This window comes from Monodelphis domestica, chromosome 3, assembly GCF_027887165.1.
Source record: "Monodelphis domestica isolate mMonDom1 chromosome 3, mMonDom1.pri, whole genome shotgun sequence".
NCBI classification, from domain to species: Eukaryota; Metazoa; Chordata; class Mammalia; order Didelphimorphia; family Didelphidae; genus Monodelphis; species Monodelphis domestica.
The window spans coordinates 5238458-5263221 of NC_077229.1; the positions used below are offsets into that span (position 1 = coordinate 5238458).

At 47.7% G+C, this 24764-nt stretch overlaps 1 protein-coding gene and 1 long non-coding RNA gene across 4 annotated transcripts in view; one reads left to right on the top strand and one right to left on the bottom strand.

The window, feature by feature from the left end:
- LOC100618836 (zinc finger protein OZF-like) overlaps positions 1-24213 on the bottom strand; it is a 28221-nt gene extending 4008 nt beyond the window's left edge. Inside the window, exons 1-3 of one of the 3 annotated variants that reach the window (XM_016432951.2) lie at positions 24122-24213; positions 10885-10982; positions 3046-3172 (exon numbers count right to left, since the gene is read on the bottom strand). In XM_016432951.2, coding sequence (XP_016288437.1) covers positions 3046-3172; positions 10885-10982; positions 24122-24200 — 304 coding nt within the window. In that variant the 5' untranslated portion in view covers positions 24201-24213. Of the gene's footprint in view, positions 1-3045; positions 3173-10884; positions 10983-11313; positions 11408-11502; positions 11631-24121 lie in introns of those variants that run through there. The other 2 variants (XM_056820342.1, XM_056820341.1) reach the window with 2 other exon arrangements.
- On the top strand, positions 11611-19858 carry LOC103093191 (uncharacterized). The gene is made up of 2 exons (XR_008917127.1): positions 11611-11741; positions 18988-19858. It is a non-coding gene; the product is annotated as an uncharacterized LOC103093191 (long non-coding RNA).
- Positions 24214-24764: the final 551 nt, after the last annotated feature.

Genomic DNA, 24764 nt, shown 5'->3' on the forward strand with positions numbered 1-24764 from the left:
TCTGTCTATGTATAATTCTTCTAACTAGTAGGATAAGGAAAGCAATTTTAAGAGTTACAAATAAACATTCTCTTAAAGTTCAGTTTTTTCCTTCCTGCTCCCCTCACCTGTCATTCTGGTTTTCTGACACGTTCATTTCTTCTAAGATGGTACAATGGCCTGTGGACTAGGCACCCTGAAAGCTGCTGATTTAGTCACCTCTAGAACCTGCTGAGGGAGGGCTTGAAGGGCTCAGAGAACTGGGACCTATTTTGCACTGGGGCTATAGCCTTTACCACAGGCTTGAACTGGCCAAGTGACTTTGCGGCCTCACTACAGCCTGGTGACAGGCCTTTGTATTGCAAGGGCTGGAGGTAGGAGGCACTAACAATATAGACTTAAGAAAGTTCATAGAGTCTAGATGTTGGCTTGTGCCCAGGTTCAGAACTTAGAGCAGTAGTTGGGAGATGGATTATCTGCACTCCTCTGATAGGTCCCCGAGTACTGAATAAGCTTTAGTGACCTAGGTATAAATCTAGGATAGCTTGCCCTAGAAACTCTAGCTTTGTGTATGAGATCCCTGAGACCCTAATAGAAGAGATGCTATCTTCAGTTTGTGTTCATGTATCTTATGGATATCCTTAATTATCTTTCGCCACATAAACATTGCTTGTAGTAACCATGTGGATGAGTATGGTTAGGGTAACCACTCAGTATGATTGGATGCTAAATATAGTAAAAACTCAGTTTCTTATAAGCATTATGCCCTCCCTCAATAAAGTTGCCATTTATGTCATGAGACATGAGACATCTGTGTCAGTGGTCCTTTTGATTTTGCTGCCCTTCTTACAATACTCACCACCTCTTTACCCCAACGAGAACTTCTCAGAACACTTGTAGGACACCAGATATCAGGGAGGTGTTGCTGAACCCCCTGTTCACATCAGTTCTTTTTGTGCAGTTTTACTTCCAATTCCCTCCTTATCCTTCAAAATATAGCCTTTCAGCCTAATTTTCAAGTTGTTTTCCTCAGGATAGCTTCCTCATTCTTACCCATGTTCATTCTGTGACTCTGGCATTTAATAAGCACATTTAAAGGTTGCTTTGACATTCTGAGGGCAGGTCTAGCTTTTGCATCTCCTATGCCAAATTCTTGGCATCACCTCTCCCATTAATACTTAATATTATTATTAAGAAGGTCCTTTCAAAAGCCCAGACACAGCCCAAAGGGGAAGGGGTTGCTTTGGCAGGTAGAGGGTGTAAACCTTGAAATTTCTCAGACTTGTGAATGTTAAAAATTTCCCCATTGGACTGGGAACATTCCCCATTTTGATGTGAGAATTCACCAGGACCAGAAATGGGAGGACCTCAACTCCACCCGTACTTAAGACTGCTTTAGGGGAGAAAACTCCTTGCTATGGGAGGACCTCTACTCCACCCGTACTTAAGACTGCTTTAGGGGAGAAAACTCCTTGATGAACAATGAAAGTGCTTGGACCCATGCTTGTAGTGGGGCAGGGAGTTCTTTGAGCCATGCCTGTTTTTTAAAATTGATACAATGGGATGCTAGGTACCTAAAAGGGTCGGGCAAGTTTTCTCTTAATGAGATTAGTTGACTCAGCTGTGTTTTCACTGGTTTAGACTTACTGCGGAGATTAGTAGACACAGCAGCATTTTTTCTGATTCAGACTTACTGAGGAGATTAGTCGACTTAGCAGGAATTCGGATGGGCAGTCCTTTGGAAAACATTTACAGTGATTGGTAGATGTAAGGACTTAGGGGAGGTGACATAGGAGAAAAACCCCTATATAAGAAAAAGCAGAATCTCTTGAGGAGAAAGGAAAATCCTTTTGGAGGATCTCTGATGAGGATCGCTTGGGAAGAATCTCTTGAGAGAGGCTCTGGAGAAGGGAAGCTCTTGGAGGACAATCTCTAAGGAGGTCTCGCTGGAGCTCCTCTGAGGGGACTCTGTCCCTCTGGAGGCTTTGGAGAGAGGCCCTTTGGAACAGTCTCTGGCTGGAAGGCTCTCTGGTGAAGTCAGCTGAGATGGAGCTGGCCTGGTGTCACTAGAATCCTTGCTTAGGCAGACCTTGTGGTGAGTGTTAAAAGACTGACTGACTGATCTCTCTCTCTTAAGACTCAGGTCTAGGCCATGTTGGCTTAACAGCCTTCATATTTATTTCCTTTTTCTCTCTTTCTCTCTTTTCTTTAATTCCACATTTGTATTAATTAAAATCTCTATAAAACCCAATTGACTTGGGTATTTGAATAATTGGGAATATTTCCCTGGGCGACCACCTTATATTTGATTTAAAAACCAAGACACTGTAGTAAAACATATTTTCTGCAGTCAAATTTACTCACCCTCTTTTATATCTATCACAATTTATATCTTCCACCATTTTAACTCACTTCAGTTTATGGGCTTCACTATTTTAACTCTTACAAGGGTTCCCTTCAATGCCCATCTTCAAAGAAAAGCTGATTGGGTGTAAATAGAACATTTGTCCACAAATTTCAGGTATAATTAGGGGCTGGACTAGATGACTTCTGAGATTAGCTTCAGGAATATAAATCTGTAACACTGGTTTAAGTTTTCACCTGAAGCTATCAGAAACAAAGGAAAAACAATTTTAAGGACAAGAAGGGAATGTCTCATCTTCCCATCACATAATTCAAAGATTTTTTTTTTTTTTATGAAAAGCTTCCACAAGGAGACCCCTGGGCCGAGATCAGCACTTATGCTTTTTAAATCACTGACAAAGGCTCAAAACCCTGTACATCTGGCTCAGAATAAAGACATCCTCTCTCTCTTTTTTAAACCCTTACCTTCTGTCTTGGAGTCAATACTGTGTATTGGTTCCAAGTCAGAAGAGTGGTAAAGGCTAGGCAATGGGGGTTAAGTGACTTGCCCAGGATCATACAACTGGGAAGTGTCTGAGGCCAGATTTGAACCTAGGATCTCCCATCTCTAGGCATGGCTCTTAATCCACTGAGCTACCCAGGTGCCCCCCAAGACATTCTCTTAATGGCAGATTCAGAGTTAACACAGGAAATGGTCCTTACCCACAGAGAGTAGATTCTGCACATTCTCCAGCATGACCTCCAGGTACAGCTCTTTCTGAGAATGGTCCAGTAGACACCACTCTTCCTGGGTGAAGTCCACAGCCACATCCTTGAATGTTATTGATCCCTGTGGGTTTTGAGAAAAGGATTGTATGCTGGAACTATATTCTCCAGCATGCTGTGCACCTCCCACGGTTTCCTCCACCCTACTTCCTGGCATGGGATTGGTCTAGAAATGGACCAATCACCTGCTAGAGAGGGACCTTTCAATCAGACCTGGAGCCAGTTCAGGGGAGCTGAGCAGAGTGGAGGGGACAGTAGAAGCCAATTTTTTTTCTCTCTCAATAAAGACCTATTCTCTATCTTTTCTGCTTTTTTTCTTTTTTCACTTCCTATACCTCTAAACCAGAAAGTCACAGGATTTAGACCTCAGAATTCATCTAGTACAACCCTAATCTACTGACTGGAAGAAACTGATGCATACAACAGATTTACCCAAAGGCCTAACCTTGAAGATTGTCAGAGCCAGAAGCACTGCAGTCATTCAGAGCCCAGAGGAATACTGACAAAAGCATTCTGTGTCTGAAGTGAGATTCATGTTGTGAAGAGTAAAACATGGAGAAGTGTGTTACTCTAAAATGCTTTTCCCTGTGGAATCAGGGAGATGGGAAATGCTCTCTGAGTGAAGTATGAGATTCTGTGGTGGAGAAATAGAGGTGATCTGAAATTCCTTCTCATCACAACTGTCAGAGTTGATCTGGTAAGAATATTTTTTTTGAAGAGTTTCCAAGAAGAGTATAATTGAAAATCTGTTACCCTAAAAATCAACCACATATCCTGACAGCCCACTGACTTCCTGTAGACAGAGGATAAAAAAGTGTACATTGAGGCTCTTTCTGCTTTTTTGGCATGATGCCGAATTAGCAGTGATGGTGGTAAGGTGGGAATTCTGAAAAGTGGGTAACCAGTCATGGGCATGAGGTGTTTATTTTGTATCCTCTTTATTCCTTGATTTCTAATGATCATTTTAATAAATCCCTTAAAAATATAATACTTTTATTATTTGAGATTTAATTTTAATTTTTATAGTTGGAGACAAGAAGGGATGAGAAAAACTCTCAATTTTTAAGATAGCCTAGATAATTTTTTTAAGCCATGTTTCTCCTGCCAAGGCTATTATCCCACTCCAATTACCCACTCACCCTCTCAAAGCCGCTTCTCCTGATTCTGCTTGCTACTGCTCCTAAATTCCAGCAGCTTGCCTCTACTATTCCTCCTGTTCCTGCTGTCTCCCCCAGCCTCCTGGGTTGTCCCAGCCATCCACTCCTGACCTTCATGACCCAGATTGCTCACCGAGCTCTGGCCTCAGTCCCAGACTACCACTCTCCCCAATCCTCCTCCAGATCTCAAGCTCTGCTCCTAAATCAGCCTCCCCTGTTGCTGATCCTGCTGATAAGAAACTAGGAATCCTTGGAGCCCCTCCTCAGGGCTGGTGGTAAAAAACAAACTAGGATGTTCTTTCCTTAGGCAACAATTAGCCTCCATGTGGCAGGGGAGCTGGTTGGGGGGGAGGGGACAAGGAGAAGAGACTCTTCCAAACAGGAAGTTGATTATAAGCATGGAATATTCTATGAAATACTGTATTACCTATTTCAAACAGCTTGTCTGAGCTTCAGGAGAGAAATTAATCTTCCTGCAACTCTTTGCCATTTGGGCCTGACCAGTTTGGGATTCCTCAAACCCATGTTCTTCCTCACTATGGAGAATACCAGAGCACTAACAAAAGGAATCTCAAGGATAGAAAAAGGAACTTTAAAGAGACTGGAGGTTAAAATTTTAAGCCCTTTCAAATTCCATTTTTTTAAAAATGAAAGTCTCTGTATTTTATTGTATTTCAATAATTGTTTTGTTTAAGATTTAATTTTTTTGTTTTAAGTCCATATATTAATGTACTCAATACTATTCTGTTACACTGAATCATTTTAATCTGTGTTTTAACTACTGTCATATTCTGTTACATTTCCCCTATAACTATCCTGAACAAATATTGAATAAGCCCATATAAAAACAGCTTTTTTTCTATTTTGGCTTTGTAAATGTCATATAGAGGATGGATGGACTTCATCAAAACTGCTTACAATTGTATAACCACCTTTGGAAAATTTAATGAGCTAAATATCTCAAATTGATTTGAAGGGTTCTTCAAACATGAATTTTAGATTTTTTTTTCTCAACTGTGATCATTTTGCCTTTTAGTTACTTGTAACACGAGGTTAAGGCCCATTTTAGTAGCTGAAGTGAAATACATTTATAATCCCCACCTTCAAACGAGACATTAGAGTCTCATATCAAAGGAGTTGGGAAGTTGATCCCAGGGCATGGTACCCCTGGATGGCTCCCAAAAGAGGGGCATCTCTGATTTGAAACTCCTGAGCTCACTTTACCCTTTCACCAGAATGATCTCTAGATTCGGGGTGACATTCTTACACCCAACATAAACAGTATAGAGGTTTTGATTTTTCTAGACCCCTCTGCCACATTTTTGTATTGATTGCAGTAATAGATTTTTAAAATATCTCAGCCAAGCTTGAAACATTGCTACACCTAAAAATCTTGTGACAAGTATTGTAAACTTTAGATTACTCCACCTTAGTCTAACAAAAACAGGAATGTCTACACTCTTACTTAAGGATTAAGTATTTAGGAGGATGGCCTATGACAGACATGTGCTAACAAATGACAAATCAGAAACAACTGACAGACCCCTGGGCTGTCCTAAATCAAGCTTAAGCTACCATTGGTACATGTGAGGTGCAGGAAAGTGATGTAAAAACTGTCTATATATTTTGCGTGACTTCCTCTCTCCGACCTCTTTTGCAGTGGAGAGGTGGCTGTGGCAGCGTGTTGAGCATTTCAGCATCTTGTCGTGGCAGCAGCTATTGTCCAGGTTAGCAGTGCGTTTTCCTTGATATTATAGTGGAAAAAGCCTAGTTACCTAGTTGAGGTGAGATGTCTTCTCTGAGCTCTCTCAGAGTTTAGCCTGATTCTTTTCTCCTTTACCTTCCAAACTATCCTCTTAAAAAAAGTCTTTAATCTTCAAAGATCTTGTGGCAGAGGACTTTGAACTACCCCTGGCACAGGCCAGGAGGGAGAAATCCTATACTTTTCCCTCTCCTCTTTAATTCCTTCCCTCTATATTATTTAAACAACCATAAATTTCCAAGCTGACTTGTGTAAAGGATAATTTTAGCTTTGTGAACTAAACTATGTTTAATTATTGGTTGCCATGGCATATAAATCCCAAATAATAAAATAACCAAATCAGCTGGAAATTATGGTGATTTTAATTAATATAGAAAAAAAAGGACTTAAGGAAGAGAGAGAGAGGAAAGAGTTACTTTAAACTGCTCCGGCTCAGGCTGAGCCAGGCAAGAGTTAAAGGTCTTGGCCAAGGGGGCCTCCCCTGAGGGCCAAGGGAAAAGAGAGTCAGACTTATCACTCACCATGAGACCCTCTCAAGGAAGCTGTCTGAGGGAGCTCCTCCAGACTGAGTTCCAGGATCGAACTGGCACCGAGGCCTCCTCACAGGAAGTCACCAGCCAGATCCACCTCTCCAGGAAAAGACCATGAAGAGAGGAAGTGATGCACCCTATATAAACGGTTTTACATCACTTTCCTGCATCTTATCTGTACCAATGGTATATTAGCTTGACTTACGCTGTCAGCTGTTTCTGCACACGTCTATCAAAGGCCATCCTCCTAGATACTTAATCCTTAAGTATGGGGGTAGACATTCCTGACCTTGTTAGCTTAAGTAGGGTAGAACAATGTAAAGTTCACAAGACATTCCTGATTCTGTTAGACCAAATAGCTCCATTGTTACAATCAGGAGATTACAACTTTGCCTTCCCCTAAAGTAAGGTCTGAGTACGGTGCAGTAGTTTTAAAGTTCACACTTGGGTATTTTATTTGGGATATTCCCTGGTGACCAAAAATATTTTAGAACATTAGGTCATAACTGTAAAATCATCCTTAGAGTATCTATTTTCTTTATATGTCATACGGCAGACTCATGTTAAATATGATACTGGGTTTGTTTTCCATTGTCATTAAAAGGGCTATTATAACTTTGGGGACTTTGATAATTCTTGAATGTGCATTACATGCTATACTACTGTTCTTTATAAAAAATAATTTTCTCTACTTCTGTCATTATAGGGTTGAGGTTTACAATAAAAGAAGAATAAATAGGAGCATGATGTAACAATGGTCAAGTGTATAGAAAATGCACAATATTGAAAGTGACTTTATAACACTTCCAAAGATATATATATTTTTAATAATAAACCCTTACCTTCTGTCTTGGAATGAATACTGTGTATTGTTTCCAAGGCAGAAGAGTGATAAGGGCTAGGCAATGGGGGTTAAGGGATTTGCCCAGGGTCACACAGCTGGGAAGGGTCTCAGGTCAGATTTGAACCTAGGACCTCCCATCTCTAGGCCTGGATCTCAATCCACTGAGCTACCCAGCTGCCCCCCCCCCAAAGATAATTAACAGAAAAACTTAGTCCTGAACTGCATGAAGACAGAAATTCAAACGTAGTATTCACCCAAGAAAGATGGTCAGAACTCTAAAAATTTAACCACAGAGATCATCATCCTTAGGGATAGTTATTGATAAAATAATTATTAGTAAACTTATTAAAAAACGTGAGCTTAAGAAACCCCTGAGAATGCAAAATCAAAATTCCACAGAGAAAATTCAATCTTTTTTTTTTATTTAAACATTATTTTATTTGGTCGTTTTCATACATTATTCATTGGAAATAAATATCGTTTTCTTTTCCTCCCCCCCGCCCCCGCCTTTCCCTCTCCCATAGCTGACACATGATTCCACTGGTTATCACATGTGTTCTTGATTCGAACCCATTTCCCTGTTGTTGGAATTTGCATTATAATGTTCATTTAGAGTCTCTCCTCAGTCTTATCTCCTCCAACCCTATAGTCAAGCAGTTGCTTTTCATCGATGTTTTTACTCCCACAGTTTATCCTCTGCTTGTGGGTAGTGTTTTTTTTTAGATCCCTGCAGATTGTTCAGGGAAATTGCATTGATACTAATGGAGAAAATTCAATCTTAAATCATGACACATCTTTTGTAATGTCTAGGAAGGCTTAAGTTTATACACTGCCTGGCCTCAGAATGTCACAATTTGCAAGCAGGAGCTGACAAGGTCTTCCAATCCAGCATTTTAAAGAAGTTCTTAAGGATGTATTAAGGGTACACATGGCTTTTTCAGTGAAAGAACAAGGAAACCATGAGGAGTGTTCAGAGCAATTATTTCTAATAACTGATCCTGCCGCCAGGATGAATTCTAACTAAAAGAAAATCAAATAAAACTTGTGGGATAAAATATATTCTCTGCATGTGAATCCTGGAAATGTTTCTGCTCCACATTAAGAGCTTTCAGGTTACATGATTTTGAGTCTTGAGTGCAGTGATGGTTGCCTGATGGCTCCTTGATCATGAAGTCGGTAATTCACCATTCCAGAGAAAAGCCACAAATTACACACAAGGAATGTGATCTGGAACAGTCACAGGTGGACAGCTTTGTCTGGCTACTCTTTTTCCTACTCTTTCAATGGGTACTTTTGGAATTTTCTCCTGCTTTGTCTTGCTCACAAATCTCCCTTGAGTGACCTGAACAATCTGAACCATCTGAAACTTCCTCATTAAGAACTGAGGGGTTTTCTCCAAGTCTGCAGTCATATTCTTCTTTCTGCTTTGATGGCTTAAAGACACAGATAAAGAAACCCCAGAGGACAGCTCCTAGGCTGGTGGATGGAGGGCCAGGCCTAGAGAGGGGAGTTTCTGGGTTCAAATCTGGCCTCAGACACTTCCTAGCTGTGTGGCAAGTCATTTCACATCCATTGCTTAGCCCTTACCCCTCTTCTGCCTTGGAGCCAATCCACAGTATTGATTATAAGACAGAAGGTAAAGGTTTAAAAAAAGGAAAAGAAAGCCCAGCCCGTGTGCCTCAAGATTTAAGTCCTGTCTTCTCTTTTACCGTCTGGCCCTATAAATCTTGAAATTTCTCAGACTTGTGAATGTTAAAAATTTCCCCATCGAGGAATCCTCCATTGGAACAAATTCCCTACTGGGAAACATTCCCCATTTTGATGTGAGAACTCGCCAGGATCAGAAATGGGAGGACCTCTACTCCACCCGTACTTAAGATTGCTTTAGGGGAGAAAACTCCTTGCTATGGGAGGACCTCTACTCCACCCATACTTAAGACTGCTTTAGGGGAGAAAACTCCTTGCTAAACAATGAAAGTACTTGGACCCATGCCTATAATAAGGCAAGGAGTTCTTTGAGCCATGCCTGTTTTTAGAATTGATACAATGGGATGCTAGATACCTATAAAGGTCGGGCAGGTTTTCTCTTGATGGGATTAGTCGACTCAGCTGTGTTTTCTCTGGTTCAGACTTACTGAGGGGATTAGTCGACACAGCTGTGTTTTCTCTGGTTCAGACTTACTGAGGGGATTAGTCAACTTAGCTGGAATTCAGATGGGCTGTCTTTTAGAAAACATCTACAGTGATTGGTAGATGAAAGAACTTAGGGAGGTGACATAGGAAAAAAACCCCTATATAAGAAAAGGAATCTCTTGAGCAAGAGATCCTTGGATCCCTGGACATAGATCCTTTTGGACGAGGCCCTTTGAAGATCTCTTGAGAAGAAGTCCCTTGGGAGGCTAACTCTGGCTGGAACTCCCTCTGGGGAGACTCTGTTCCCCAGACATCCTTGCTTAAGACAAATCTTGTGGTGAGTGATAAAAAAACTGACTGATTCTCTCTCTCTTAAGACTCAGGTCTAGGCCATGTTGGCTTAAGGCCCTTCATACTTATCCTTTCTCTCTCTCTCTCTCTGATTCCTCATTGTATTATTAATTAAATTCTCTATAAAACCCAGTTGACTTGGGCATATTCATAATTGGGAATATTTCCCTGGTGACCACCTTATTTTTAATTTAAAAACCAAGACACTGTAGTGAAACATATTTTCTGAGGTCAAAATTACTCACTCTCTCTTATATCTATCACAATTTATATCTTCCACCATTTTAATCACTACAGTTTACATCATCAACCATTTTAATTATAACAGTTTATGGCTCCCACTCTTTTAACTGCCACAGTTTATGGCAGACAACCATTTTAAATATAACAGCCCACAGTAAAAGACGCTGCTCTAAAAACTTGGATGTTTTCAGAAGAAACATCTGCTCTCCACACATGCCCTCCCAGAGAGATGAGTCCCTCCATCTAAGGATGTAAGCAGGAGGGTGCAGGGCCCTGAATGTCTGCCGCCTGCTCTGGGCCACCACAGCAAGAGCATCCCTGCTCAGCCCAGCCCTTTCCTTGGGCTAAAAATGCTCCTTTTCCCGGCTGTGCCTCACCTGATCTCCCCCAAACTCCTTCCGAAGCCCCCTGGCAGGCCTGACTGACCACCCAAGCTCGGGGCATAGAGGGCAGGAACAGAGCCTGTCCCTGGGCCATCCCTGGAGCTGGGGGACCCCCCCGGCCATCCCGCTGAGGGAGGGGGTCACACTGGGGGGAGGAGGAAGGAATGGCAGCACCTGGGCCTGTCTGGTGTAAGCTGGGTGGCTCATCCTGGCAGGGACTACCAAGGCTGGGAAACCCCAGAACACGGTGGATGGAGGGCAGCCAGGGCAGACCCGGGGCGCCCCTGGAGGCCTGGGAAAGGACACAGCTCTGGGTTCTGCTGGATTCCAGCCTGGGGGAGCTTGGCCAAGGCTGGGGAGGGGCTGCACTCACCTGAGAGGGGGGCCTCGGGGTGTCAGGAGGCATCCCTCTGGCTGCGGGCTCTCCGCCCTGGGGTCCTTCCGGGGGTGGCAGAAATCCTGTGTGTGTGCCTGGGGGGAAGGAGAGAGAAGGAGGTTCAGAGGGGCCCCCAGGCCTTCCCTGGCCTCAGGGGGCAACAGGGAGGCTTAGGCTGGGAAGGGCCTTGGACTAGCTAGGAGAAGCCTCCCCTCCCCCTCTGCCCCTATCTTTGGCTTCATTCCATTCAGAAACTGGACTGGGTGGATGGATGGAGGGAGGGGGGAGGGGAGACAAGCACCAGGTGGGGGAGGGGGAGAGCGAGCTGGCATTTCTTCAGTGCCCAACATCAGGGCTCCTCCCAGAGGGCACAAGAACCGCCCCCTAAGCTCCCCTGGACGGTTCTGACCAGGTTGTCCGTTTTACCGAAGCCTCCCCCAGCTGCCGGGCTGGCGGCTCCTTCTCTCTCCTCTGGGGGAGGGCAAAGCCCCGCCACGGATCCAGGTCCAGGCTGAGCGGCCCCGGTCGGCCCCGGCACTTCCGTGTTTGTCCCTTTTCTAGGGGCCTCTAAAGTGAGAGACAGACAGGGAGACAGCCCCTCCCCCAACCACTTACAGGGGCTGCCCCGGGCTCCGGCCCCGCCTCTCTTGTCCCACAGGCACAAGTTCAGAGACCCGGAACCCGTGAACTGGGGTCTTCCCGCCTCCCAGGAGTTCTGGAGCAGAAAGTCTCAGCAGTCAAAGAAGGGAGTCGGGGCTGCGCCTGCGCACTGCGGCCGCTACCCACCCCCTTCCTTACCAGGAAAAGTCCAAGAACCACGACTGTGAGCCGCCCAGGAGCAAGAAAGTGCCCAGGTGAGATTCCCAGAATGCCCCGGGGTGACACAAGGGGATGTGCCAAGAGTTGTCTAAACCAGGCATTCTGGGAAATGCCGTTTTCTACAGGGAAGCATACGTAAAGTCTTGACAGAGGCACTCTGGGCAATGGAGTCCTGTTGCTTTGGCGGCTGGGTTTAGAGGATTGGTGGGGGAGGGGTCATAAAGAAATTGTTCCCCACTGGGGGGGGCTGTAGCCTTCTCCCCCCATGGCCAGCTGCTGATTCTATAGGCCAAAGCCTGGCACACAGCAGTTGCCTAATAAGTGTCTATTGACTGATCAATCCATGGATCTCTGCTCCCTAAGGCCTGGGGAGGTGGCTCTTGCACCCCCCCTTCTGACAGAGAAGGAAACTGAGGCAGAGGGCAGCAGCTGACAGCCCAGGCCCACCTCCCACATTCCCCTTCTCCAGGGATCTCTCGAGTATCCTGTTGCTCCTTCTGTTTGGGCAACCCCATCCCCACTAATGGCACATCAGGCAAATGTAAGGTGAGGCCTGCTGGCCCTGGTCAGAGGCCACGTTTCACTGTCCACACTGAGCTCACTTTCCCTACAACACTGTCTGTAACTTCACTTTGGGGCCACCGAGGCACATTTATTGATGCATAGATTAATAAATAAGTGTTGGCTCCATTTCACTGAACTTCTGGTGTCTGGACACCCTTTGTGAAGTGCCCCAAGTCACAGAGAGGCTGGGCGGCTTGGTCCTCGCCTCCTGCAGCCCATTGGACAGGGGAGGAAACTGAGGCAAGCAGGCTAGAGTGACTTGTCCAGGGTCCTGCAGGGGGAAATCTCAGGCCTCCAGGACTCCAGGCCCTGAGCTCTAGCAGACACTGAGGGGCTACCAGCCCTGAAAGGGTTTCTCTCCCTACGTGATTCTTCCTTTGCTTGCTGGCCTCAGGCCTGGGGCTGCTGCTCTGAATTCCTCTCTGCTGTCTCTGGGGCTCAGGAGGGGAGAAGACACAGGCCTGGGCTGGGCATGGTCTGCCCTCCCCTGGGATAGGGGTGTCAGGGCCTCCCAGGCCCTTCCCTGGACTCCAGCCTCTCCTTCTTCCAGGCTTTGGGCCTGTCCAGGCTGAGCTGGGAGGCAGCCCTAAAGGGAGGCCCAGGCGGGGAGGCCTCCTAGGAGGTGACTGGGCCTGCCCTCAGGGGAGGCAGCAGGGGGTGTCCAGCACCCTCTGGGGAGCCCTCCGAGGCCTGCCAGCCCCCAGGAGCCCAGGAGGAGCTCTTTCTGTCAGGCACCCCAGGCCCGGCCCCCAGAAGCCTGGCTCCTGCCCTTCCGTAGCAGGAAGGCCTTTCCCCCTGGGGCCTCCTCTCAGGCCTTCAGACTCCCCATTCCAGGCCAGGACTCCCAGGGCAGGGGGCTGCCCCCAGCAGGGGCTTCCTGGCCTCCCCTCTTCCTCCCTGTCCCTCCCCAGCACAAACCCTGCCTTCTCCCAGCTCTCCCCTGTGTTGTTCCCCTTCTGTGTCACAGTCAGGGCTGAGTCTGGACTCCAGGAGACTCAGGAGGGCTCCATGGTGTCCCAGGACACATTCGCACCCAGAACCTCTGCTCTCCAGGCAGGCTCTATCCTTGGGGCCATCTGGCTGCCCCTGGACTCAGCTTCTTCCCAGAGCTTTTCCCCACATCCCTCCTGGTGCTTCCAGGCATTCCCCGCCCTACTGCCCCCCCCCAGGCGGGGTCCTGTCCTCCCTGCAGGCCCCCAACTTAGTTCTCCTCCGGCCAGATCCCCCCACCCCCCTCCTGCCTCCTCGCTGGCCTCCCTGTGCCTGTCAGAGCCGGTCCCGCCTCCAGGTCTGGATGAAAGCCAGAGCAGGTGGGGAGAGACCCGGAGAAGCTTTTCCGCAAACATTCACAAGCGCCTTCCATTGGTCCCAGGCAGGGGCCAGACTTGGGCTCCCGGCTTGGCCCCCAGCGGCTCTCTCGCTGCCGGCTGGACTGTCCTCTGAACCTCCCCAGGGAGAGGCTGCCGAGACACAGACACGCGAGCACACACGGAGGGGGCCCAGCCAGGTGGAACCGAACTCAGGGTGAACCCCATTGGGGATGGGCCGGGGCGGGCCGGGCCCCTTGCCGGAATGCCAGACTCCACAGCTTGGCTTAGAAAGGAATTCCCGCGGACACTCCCTCCCCAGGAGACCCTCCTGGCTGCTGGACAGCTCTTCGCCCATGTGGGCCACGTGACCTAAGGAAGGCGGGGACGCTGGTCACCTGACTGGAGCGCCCCACCCACTCTGCATCAGCCAAGGGGCACGTGCCTGGCCAAAGGCTCTGAGGGTGAGACTGCTCAGGGGGGAAAGTTTCGCTGCTGCCTCAGGGTTCTCGAGTACAGCTGATGGGCTCCTCCGTTGTAGCCCCATGAAGTTCCGGAGGAGATGAGGGACATGGGGGTCCCCTTGCCCCGCCCCGCTTCCAGTCTGGAAATTGGGGCGGTTCACGACAGCCTCGGCACTGGGGCTGCCATATTGCTTTAAAGAGAGGGCACCAGTGGGGGAGGCAGTGTGGGGGAGTGCTTAGAGGCTGGAGATGGGGTCAAGAAAACCCTGATTCATCTGCATTTATCATTATCACCAAATAAGATTGATGGGGGCTCAGCTGTGGAGCAGACCCAACAATGCCAGGACCCTTTAGGGCAGCCTGGCCATAGGGAAGTTGGGAATGCTGGATCTGGAGTCAGAGACACGAGTTCTAATCCTCTATAACTGGAAGAGTCCCTTGGCTCCTGTCTGCCACGGTTTCCAAACCACAGAATGGGGATGAGAGCCGCCATGATGGCGGGTTCCTTCCAGGATTCTAGGCAGGATTCAATGACATCCTCTAGGTTTGATTCCGCCCCTTTCTCAGTATTTCTTGTTAAACGTCCAGCCTTTGTCACCCCAACATCAGTTTGTTATTTTACCTCCTTCTATAACGTCACCTCGTGATCACTTGCTTGGTAACAGACAAGAATCAGGCCTTACCTGGGGAGGCGCATCATTTAGATGCACTTGCAAAGCCCGCCCAGGTCTTCCTTAGCTTTCTTCCAAGTCTCATTTCTCAATCGCCCACAGTCCTCCCGGTCTCTTCCCCCCTCACTCCGGAGCCGTTGTCTTAGAGGAAAAACAAAGAACCCTCAAGTTCCACACAAGCGATGAACTGACCAGAAGAGGCTGTTGTGTGAATTCAATTTAAACGGGGCCCCCTTCTTCCTCTCCCAAACCCATTCCTGGCTGCCATCAGTCACACCCTTTGCCTGGCCATGCCTGCTTCTTATGGGTTGACTCCAGAGGCCTCCTGGCTCTCTGGCTCCAGGTCAAGCCTGGCCCCAAGTGCCCAGTGACTCCTGGATGTCCTGAAGACTTGGCTCATCCCAGCCCCAGGTCAGGGTTGTCCAAACAGAGATCCAGAAGGCGTGAAGTCATTGGACTTATAATAAAGGCAATGCTCTCTTTAGGGCCAGAGAGTCTCTTGGGAGACGCCAGCCACTCTCCCTCCCTTCTCTGGAGAGCTGAAGTCTTGGCAGGCAGTGGCTTCTCTGGAAACTGTAAAAGTTCAACTGAAAAGACTCGGTGTGTTAGGATTACTTGGATAGATCAAGATGTAGAAGAGATTTAAGCTTCATCCAAGTCCCACCATGGGCTTCTCCTGCTGCCACCTTCTTGCATGGTCACCAAAAACTGCCCCTGAGCACTTCCTGGGTTGTTGCTTTTATTCCTTCTTTTTACATCTGGATCAAGTTCAGAATCTTGTCCAAATCAAGCAGGTGGCCCATGCTAGGTGACATCAGTGACGTCTCTCTAGGAGCGCAGGGATGCAGGTAGGGTTAGGTAGGCATGATCCTGAGAGAGGGTTCCCTCCACACAATCCCCCCCTTTGATTCTTTGGCAGACCAGCATGTCTGGACTCCCCAGTGAATCATTCCCCATAGGTAGCTTATAGCTCTAAAGCTTCTCTTACTAGAGGTATGTAAAACATTGCACTTTGCATAGAAAGAATTCCAACAATTTAGGGATGAGAGGGAAAGAGAGAAAATTAAAAATTGATTGATAGACTTGTTGCCAAAAGGCAATTAGAGGGCACTCCCCTTAGGTATAAGAGTTTACATCCAAAATAAATGATAGGTGTGGGGGACCAAGGTGTTAAATCTCTCCAAAGTCTCCCTCCTCTGTCCCGGAAGTTCACAAAGAAGACACAGTACAGAGAAAAGAGCCACATAACATTGAGTCTCATGATGTGAAAGCAGAGAGAAAACTCCCTCCCTGGCTCCAGAGGCCAGGCGCTACTCGAAATGATTTTTGTTGCTCCCTTATTAGAGAGTAGATGAATATGCCCACTGCTTCTGGCTGAGAGGCTGGAACAGCAGAAGCCTGAGAGAGCAAACTGTAGCCTAAATCCTTCTACTTGGGAATGCCAGCTCTGCTCCTGGTCCACTTGATCCCAACTCCTTCCTGTCCCCTTGGGCTTATTTACCAGGAGTGTTGAGTAAAATTCTGACAAAGGCAGACTGGGGAATATTTTCTTTTTCAGGACGAGATAAGAGTTTATAGAAGTGATGTGTACATCAAAAAATGGGTACTCTGGCCACCTCCGTCCAAAGGTCAAAGTCCAGAGTATGATCATTTTATTAGCTCAACGACCATGGTCAACAAATTGAATCAGTGGCCTCTCTCCATGGCCAAAGACCCCAATTGAGAAAAACTTAGGTGTGTCTTCCTTTGATTGGCCAGAGAGTACTGCATTTGGACATCCTCTGGTAAAGGTAAGACAATCCCTGCTGATAGACATTTTACTAAAGCCATGAGCTGAGTTACCTCAGTTCTTCTCTGTTACTTCTCCATTGGGGACAGGAATAATCTTGAGGCAAGAGGATAAGTTTGCAGCTGATGAAAGAGGGTTGGTCATTGAGAATCTTAAAACTACTCAGACTCTACTTAGAAGATTTGATTAAGCTATTCCTCATTTTTAACAATGAAGATACTTGATCAGGAATGTATTGGGAACTTTTAAAATTACTCCACCCTACTCAGACAGTGCCTTAGAGGAAGATAAAGTTGCAAACTCCTGATTGAACAATGAAAAGTCCCTATCTCACACTTATAGTAAAGCTAGAACCTTAAGCTAAGTCTATTTTTAGATCTAATACAAAAGGGTGCTATGTACCTATAAAGGTTAAATTAGTACCTAAAAGGTCATGCAACTTACAAAAGGCAAGCTTAACAAAAGAGGTGTGAAGTACTCAGTAGATTTTATCCAACCAGAGAAGGTGAGAACAAAAGAAGATGAGAACTAAGAATGGGCAGTCCTGGAAAATAGCTTCTACAGTAGAAGTGAAAATTTAGGGGAGGTGACATAAGAGAAAATTTCTTTAAAAGGAAGGGGTAAAAGGTAATTTGGGAGTTGGAGTTCTGAGTTGAAGTGAGGCCATTTTGAATGGAGTTCGCAATTGAATTCAGGTTGGAGAGGATTTCAGTTCCTAAGGAAAGAACCTTGCTTGAAGACGATCTTGTGGTGAGTGAGAAAGACTGACTCGCTCTCTCTTAGGCTCAGGCCTAGGGCATTTTGGCCTAGTTTTCACAGTTTTTAATATTCACACCTTCAGGTGTGGGGAGCGACTCCCCTCTGTCAATGACAGAATGGAAATTGATTAATGGACATCCAAAGCTGTTGGCTAGACTATCAGAACCATATGTCCAATCCCCCACTGGGTTTCCCATTGGTGACCAGATCAGTCCTAGCCTTAACAAACAAAAAACCCAAGAGAGCTGTCCCAAGGAGGTGCCCCCTCCAAGATGAGTCGTGGAAAATGTGAAAAAGTTTCACCTCATTCAGCAAAAAAGCAAAGGTAAATATGAAAAGCAAACAAAAGCATGTGTGGCCTCATAATGTTTGTGATACCCTTCGATGCAGCCCCTGAGAAAACAGCTTCAGAAGCCACCAACTGTCTCGTGAGTAGGTGGTTCTAATTCATCGGCATCTTTTCATCTGAAGAGAAATTAGACTCCTGGATTCTGTAGCCCCGTTAATTGTTTTTGTTCTAACTAACTAACAGGTCCATGGGATGAATTGGATTAATTTGGGGGATAAGAATTGGCTCTACACTGTAGATGAGGTTTTTGGACCTACCAGATGTGAGGCTCCAGGTTTCCCTAACACCCCCCAAATTAGAGAAGTGCTTCAGGTCAAACTGTAAGCTGGGAAATTCCTTTGCTTCCTTGCATCCCTGTGACTCCTAACCCTAAAACATCCCAGACTTCTGATAAGACCCTGAACACCAAAGGGAAGGACCTCTGAGAGAATTATCCCCTAGGTTTTGAGATGGACATAGAGACACATATTTATCATATCATATATCCATTGATAGTAATCTAAGATGTTGATTTGCCCCCTAAACTATGCCCAGGACATAAGACACAATCAACAAAGTCCCGTTTCACCTGCTATAAAGAGTTTAAAACCCCCAGAGTTAGGCCCTTTGAGGAGGCAGCTTTCCATCTTTGCTGTCCTCCCTGCCAAGTTTAACATGAATAACTTTCTCTTTTTACTGCCAAGGTATGGAGTCTTGCCTTCTTGCAAAAGGTACCCTTCCCAAACCCAGGGGGTTCACCTCTAGCCCCCCACAACACACTGATTGGTACTTTCTAGTTGTCTAGCCAATGAGACACTTATAAGCAAATTGTTCCTCAGGTATTACCAGATCATTCCATTACAGGACTGAGGGTTCCAAAGAGAGATTCCCATCTGGGAGTCTGCATGGCCTCCTGATTAGCTTGTTGCAAATGAAGTCGGATGGGTGTCTGGTGGTCCTGTCCACTCTCTTTAGCTACAAGACCTTGCCATTGTCATTGAAGTGCTCTAGCCTAGGTTAGAGAGAATCTTAAACTTTTTCCTCAATAATCCTGTTAAGTTTTGTGGGAATCCTCCAGGATTCTGCTCCTCTGAGAAGAAAAGAAGAGGGCTCACCTCATGGCCTACTTCCCGGGACCCTGTCATTTCCCAAAGTGCACCCATTGCCCTTTGATGGATTTTATTCAGATCCGAGCTTGGGGCATTCCTGGATGGGTGGAGCCACTGAACAGGCTGTTGCAAGAACAGATTTTCCCACCTGGGAATTCCCTAGTGGCAGAGCTCCTGTTATCTCCCTTTGCCGCCCCCCCCCCCCATCCTTGAGTTTGGTAGAAGACATTAAAGATGATTATTAAGATTGAACTTGCTAAATTTCTGAGTGATCTTTTGTTCTGTTCCAGAGGACTCATTCTAAACCCCTGGAGCCCTAACAATCCCACCTCCCAGCCATTGCCCAGGGAGCCACCCCTCAGACTAGACTCCCCTACAATTGGAGATTGAGTCTACTGGAAAAGAAGCCTGTACCCCGACACTGCAGCCAGATGGGAAGGACTTCACCAAGTCTCAGAAGGCTCCAAACATGGCCAAGTGCCCTCTTTCCTTTTCTTACACTGTCCATCTAATTTTCCTCAGCACATTGTTATATTTAAAATTAATATATCTACTAGTTATTATTTTATAAAGTTTATTAATAGAAATGATAGATAAGATTTAAAATCTGTTCCTTATTCTAAGTCTTAACCACGTGTCCTAACCTGCAATAATCTTTCTCTCTCCCCCACCTGTCTGCTCCAGCCCCAAGTCCCAAAGACTCAAGTTGGCTCTGCCCGCTTTCTTTTACTGACATTCATGGACTTTCATGTTACTCTGGTTTGTGAAGAATGTGGATCAACCAGTTGGCCCTCCAGGAGCGGGAGGGAATGAACTTCCCTCGACACATGTTCTGAGGCCACCTAGAAAATGTAGCCTTCCACTTTTTTCTTTGGGGACTGTCTCACCCCAAGGTTTCTTTTGGCACCCCTGGAAGCGAGGTCCCTTCATAAGGTGGGCAAACACGTCAATGATAATCTACAACTGAAAGCCAATCCTGCTTCCTAGCTGTAGCCAGCTGTGACATTCCTGACCACCCAGAACTCCCCCTTTGCCACCTCTCTGGAAAGAGGGCTCTTCCTGGCCCTTCACAGACAAGCCAGCTTAGCTGAGGAGGCCAGTGTGGCCCTCTGGACTAACAGCTCTCCCAGTCACTGATAATAAATTGTCTTGCTCAGAGAATATGCCTCAGTTTGTCTCATTTTCATTTTATTCCCCACACTTCTCTTCCCTCCTCAAACATCCACGTCACCTCCTGTCATCTCTCTTCTATCCAAGAACCTCACTTTCCTTTCCTCAGGACATTCACCCTGAACTCTGAGACTCCCCAGGGCCCCTCGTAGTGTATCTCATTTCCTTCTTTAGTCTCTCCAAAAGATGTGGGCCAAGCTCTATTCCAGGGGATGTGAGGACTTAGTCTCCCATCTACCGTATGATTTTCTATCAGGCCCTGCAGTATAGTGTACACAATGGAAACGTGGTATGTACGCGTTTGCCAGCTGAGATTATACACTATTGGCTGATGGAATGAAAGACGACCAGCTACAGCGCTCTGTTCTGTATTCTGGATGCTGATTGGCTCAGTGTTTATAAGCTTGTGGGAAAGGTTAATAAGAGTGTGGAGAAGGTTTATAGGAGGGTGGGAAGGGTTTAGAAAGCCTTAAAATATATATAAATAATAAAATAAATACAATGCCTCTACTTCAGGGATTTTCACCAATTCTGGTGATCCATAACTCCCAGGACATGTGAAGAATCCCTGTATATTGGGGAGAATTCCTGCCCCTGCCTCTAACCCTATTCCTGACTCTATAGCCCTGGACCAGAGTCTTGGCCAGGCTCCATGCAGTTAGAGATTTTTCCATTCTCTTTGTTCCTGAGAAGTCTAAGGAATGTGTCCCATTCACAAGAACTGCCTGAAGGTAAGACACAAAGAACCTTGACTGGGTTGGGATGGGTGGGGAGTTTGATGGACGACCTCCTCATTAGCTATTTTCCAATTAGAGATATCTTGAGATGTTCAAGGGAGGAGGTGAATGATGGGCTCCCCACAGTATATGTAGGATTCCTGGAAAGGAGTCTTGAGGATCTTGGGAGAATTCAAGAAAATCTTTGGGTGATAGTAAGGCTGCCTTGACCAATCAATAAATTATTTTAAAATTAAGAAATACTGGGAGCTGCTAGGTGGCTCAGTGGATTAAGAGCCAGGCCTTGAGAAGGGTGATCCTGGTTCTAATCTGGCCTCAGACACTTCCCAGTTGTGTGACCCTGGGCAAGTCACTTAACCCCTACTGCCCAGTCCTCTCTGCTCTTCTGCCTTGGCATCAATACTCAGTATTGATACCAAAAGAGAAGAGTTTAAAAACAATTCAGGAATACGACCTCTCAATAAACAGATTGATAATAATGTATTATGTGTTTATAACAAGTCACATGCACGATATTGTTATGGTTCACATTCTATTATGTTCCATATTTTAAAACTAAAAAGAAATGGTAAGAAAAAAGAAGGAAGAAACACCACGTCGGGGGAATTTCAGTCGTGTCAGAGATCACAAGCAGGGTCAACTCTCCCAGCCCATCATCACTCATCCAGGTGTCCTGACATGAAGAAATGCCCCGAAAACCTGGCATCTGTCCAACAGCAGACTAAAGAGACAGAATGCTGGGAGATGCCCAGAACTCGGGTCTGCAGGAACCAAAGTCCCTGGGGGAGAATCTCTCCAGTGCATCCTCCCCAAAACCAATGGTCCTATGCTCATTCCCAAGGAGCCACCACCCCATGTAGCTATTGGGTCTGGGGCTTTGTATGCCAGCTCTCCTGAACCTGGCAGGTCCTGCCCCTAAAGTGGCTCTCTATGACCTAGAACAATGGTGCCCAAAGGATGGTCCCTGGATCCCTGAGACCCTTGCACACAGACAAGGAGGCCAAAACCACTTTCTCACTAAGACAATGGCATCTGCCTTGTGTAAGATGTAAGATACTTCCAGATATTCAATAGGGGTGAAAAGGGGGAGGCACTGATGGGTGCCTCAAGGTTTAGGGTTAGGGTTATTACTTCAAGATATTGTCATCGTGGGAGTATTACTGATGTAGAGATGTTGTAACCCAAGTGCTCCTATACCAGACACAGGGTCACCTTACTTCTTGATCATCGTACGTCCAAATCTTCAGGCCAAAGGTCAAAAGAATTCCTGGGCAGGACATTAGCTGCCACAGAGTCCAACTACGTCCTTTCAGACCACATCCCATACCGAGTCCCACGTTTGATTAATCTCCTCCTCTAGGATCACATGGTTGTTAATGGAGCCAGTGTTCAATGCTACGCCATGTCGTATGTTCATCAGCCACATCCCCCTCGACATTCCTGGACTCTTCAATGAAAGTGTGGGAACATGTGCAGCTCCCTCTCTCTAGAACACCATCAAGAGGAACACGCAAAGAGGGAGGCCGGTGTTTAACTCCTTGTCTCTGAGTCTTTCTTCCTTTGTCTGTCTGTCTATCTGTCTGTCCCCTTTACCCATTTTCCTTCTCAGCTGTCCACCCACGAAAATATTAATGTGTAGCTGCGGGCAGCTACAGGCTCAGTGGATGGAGAGCCAGGTCTAGAAATGGGAATTCCTGGGTTCAAATCTGTGTGACCAAGCTGTGTGACCCTGGGCAAGTCATTCACCCCTGTTGTCTACCCCCATTGCCTAGCCTTTGCTGCTCTTCTGCCTTGGAAGCAATACACAGTATGGATCCTAAGAAGATCCTAAGAAGTTAAAAAAAATAAATGAACCCCAATCTGTGCACCCCAAGAGAGTAAGTTCTTCCTGGCTTTCTCATGTTTTCTCTCACATCCTGCCCATGGTAAAGGCACTGCTCTAAGCACTCTGGACATTTTAGGAGAGATCTTTGCCTTCCACACCTGCCCTCCCAGACAGATGCGTCACTCCAGCAAAGGTCATGAGCAGGAGGGTGCTGAGCCAGAACCTCTGCAGGCACTCCGGGCCACCAACAGCCACAGCATCCCTGCTCAGCCCAGCCTGAGTGGCTGCTGGTGTCCCACAGCATCTGCTGCCCATTGAGGGGAGCCCAACATCCTCCACACTGTCTGTGCCCTGGAAGAGGGTTGGCCAGGGTTCAAGTCATTCCCGTAAGGCTGATACTCCTGTATTTATCTGATATTTGTGACCCGACCCAGGGCAGCTTCCTCATCCTCCCGGAGCCTCCTGTTGTGAACGTTTTCACTGTCCCGGCAGCTTTCTGTCCTCCCCAACCAGCTTCTGTGAGGGCTCCTGAAGTCAGTGAAAGCACCCAAAATATCCTCTTATGAGCATTCTGATAACTAGAGATGTAGCACTGGGGGGAGGATGAAGGAATGGCAGCGCCTGGGCCTGTCTGGTGGAACTTGGGCAGCTCATCCTGGCAGGGGCGCTGGAGGCCAGGAAATCCCAGAACACAGTGGATGGGGGGCAGCCAGGGCTGAACCTGGAGCTTCCCCTGGGCACAAGCAGTGACGGCGCCCCTGGAGACCTGGCAGAGACACAGCTCTGAGTTCTGCTGGATTCATCTGGGAGGGGGGCCTCGGGGTGGGGATGGGGGGCATCCCTCTGGCTGCCGGCTCTCTGCAGGGCCATCCTGGAGTCCTTCAAGGGGTGGCAGCCCCGAGGGGGGCAGACTTCCCCTGTGTGCGCCTGGGGGGAAGGAGAGAGGAGGAGGGCTCCTAGGGGCTCCCAGGCCCTTCCCTGGCCTCAGGGCAGCGTCTGGGGGAGAGGGGGCACAGGGAGCCTCAGGCTGGGAAATGGCTTTAGAATGGCCAGGCAGAAGCCTCCCCTCCCCCTCTGCCACCATCTCTGGCTTCATTCCATTCAGAAACTGCACTGGGTGGATTGATGGAGCCTGCTGGAGGGGAGGGGTAAGGGTTAGCCTGGAGGGGAGCCGGGCATCAGGTGGGGGAGGGGGAGGGCGTGCTGGCATTTCCTCAGTGCCCAGGATCGGGCTCTTTTCCTGGCATGTGAGCACAGGAACCACCCAGCCCCGCTGGACCCCGACCAGCTTCATGTTGGCAGGAGGTCGTACCCCTGGGTGAAGGGCCCGCCCAGCCCCTCCCCCAGCTGCCTCGAGGCTCCGGGGCTGGCGATCCCTTCTCTCTCCTCCCAGGGAGGGACAAAGCCTCGCCATGGCTCCGGCCTGAGTCGGGCACTTCTGTATTTGTCCCTTTTCTGGGGTCCTTTAAAATGACGGACAGGCGCGGAGGCAGCCCCTCCCCCACATTTACAGGCGGCCCGGGCTCACCTCCAGCCTCTCCTGTCACGTGCGCACGCGCCCCGCCCCCCAGGTTTCTTTACCCCTCCCCTCATCCAAGGAGTTCGGAGCAGAAAGTCTCAGCTGCCAGAGCAGGTCGAGGAGGGAACCCCGGCCCGCCCCCGGCCAATGACTCCCTCCGCTCCCCCTCTCACCTAGGCAAAGGTCCAAGAAAATCACCAGAGACTTTTCCAAGAGTTGAGACCGCGCACGCCCACGTGAGGTTCCCAGCATGCCCTGCGGCTGCCACAGTGGGGAGGAGCCAAGACTAGGGAGAAGTCAGGGAACCGGCATTCTGGGAAATGGAGTCCTCCACAGGGGAGGCCAAAACTTGCATGATGGCATGACAGGGGCCTTCTGGGAAATGGAGTCCTCCTGCCTCGGCACCTGTGTGGTGTTCCCCACCCTGGGGGGCTGCAGCCTTCACCCCCTCCCCCCATTTCCCCTTCCTGCCCTGCCAGCTTCTTCCTTAGACTGGAAGCTGCCTCAGGATGGGGCCTGGCACAGAGCAGGTGCCTAATAAGTGTCTACTGACCTGACTGACTGACTGAGCAGTCCAGGGATCTCTGCTCCTCAGGGCCTGTGGAGGTGGTGAAAGGGAACTAGGCCAACGAACCCGGGGCAGATAAGCACCCTTCCTAGGCCAATGTACCCAGCATAGATAAGCGCCCCCTCTAAAGCAACGAACCCTACGTGATGAACACCTTGACCTCCCCACCCCGTGTGATAACCACCTTGACCCCTCCACCCTGTGCCATAACCACATGGACCCCTGGTCAGCCCCAAGGGTATATAAGC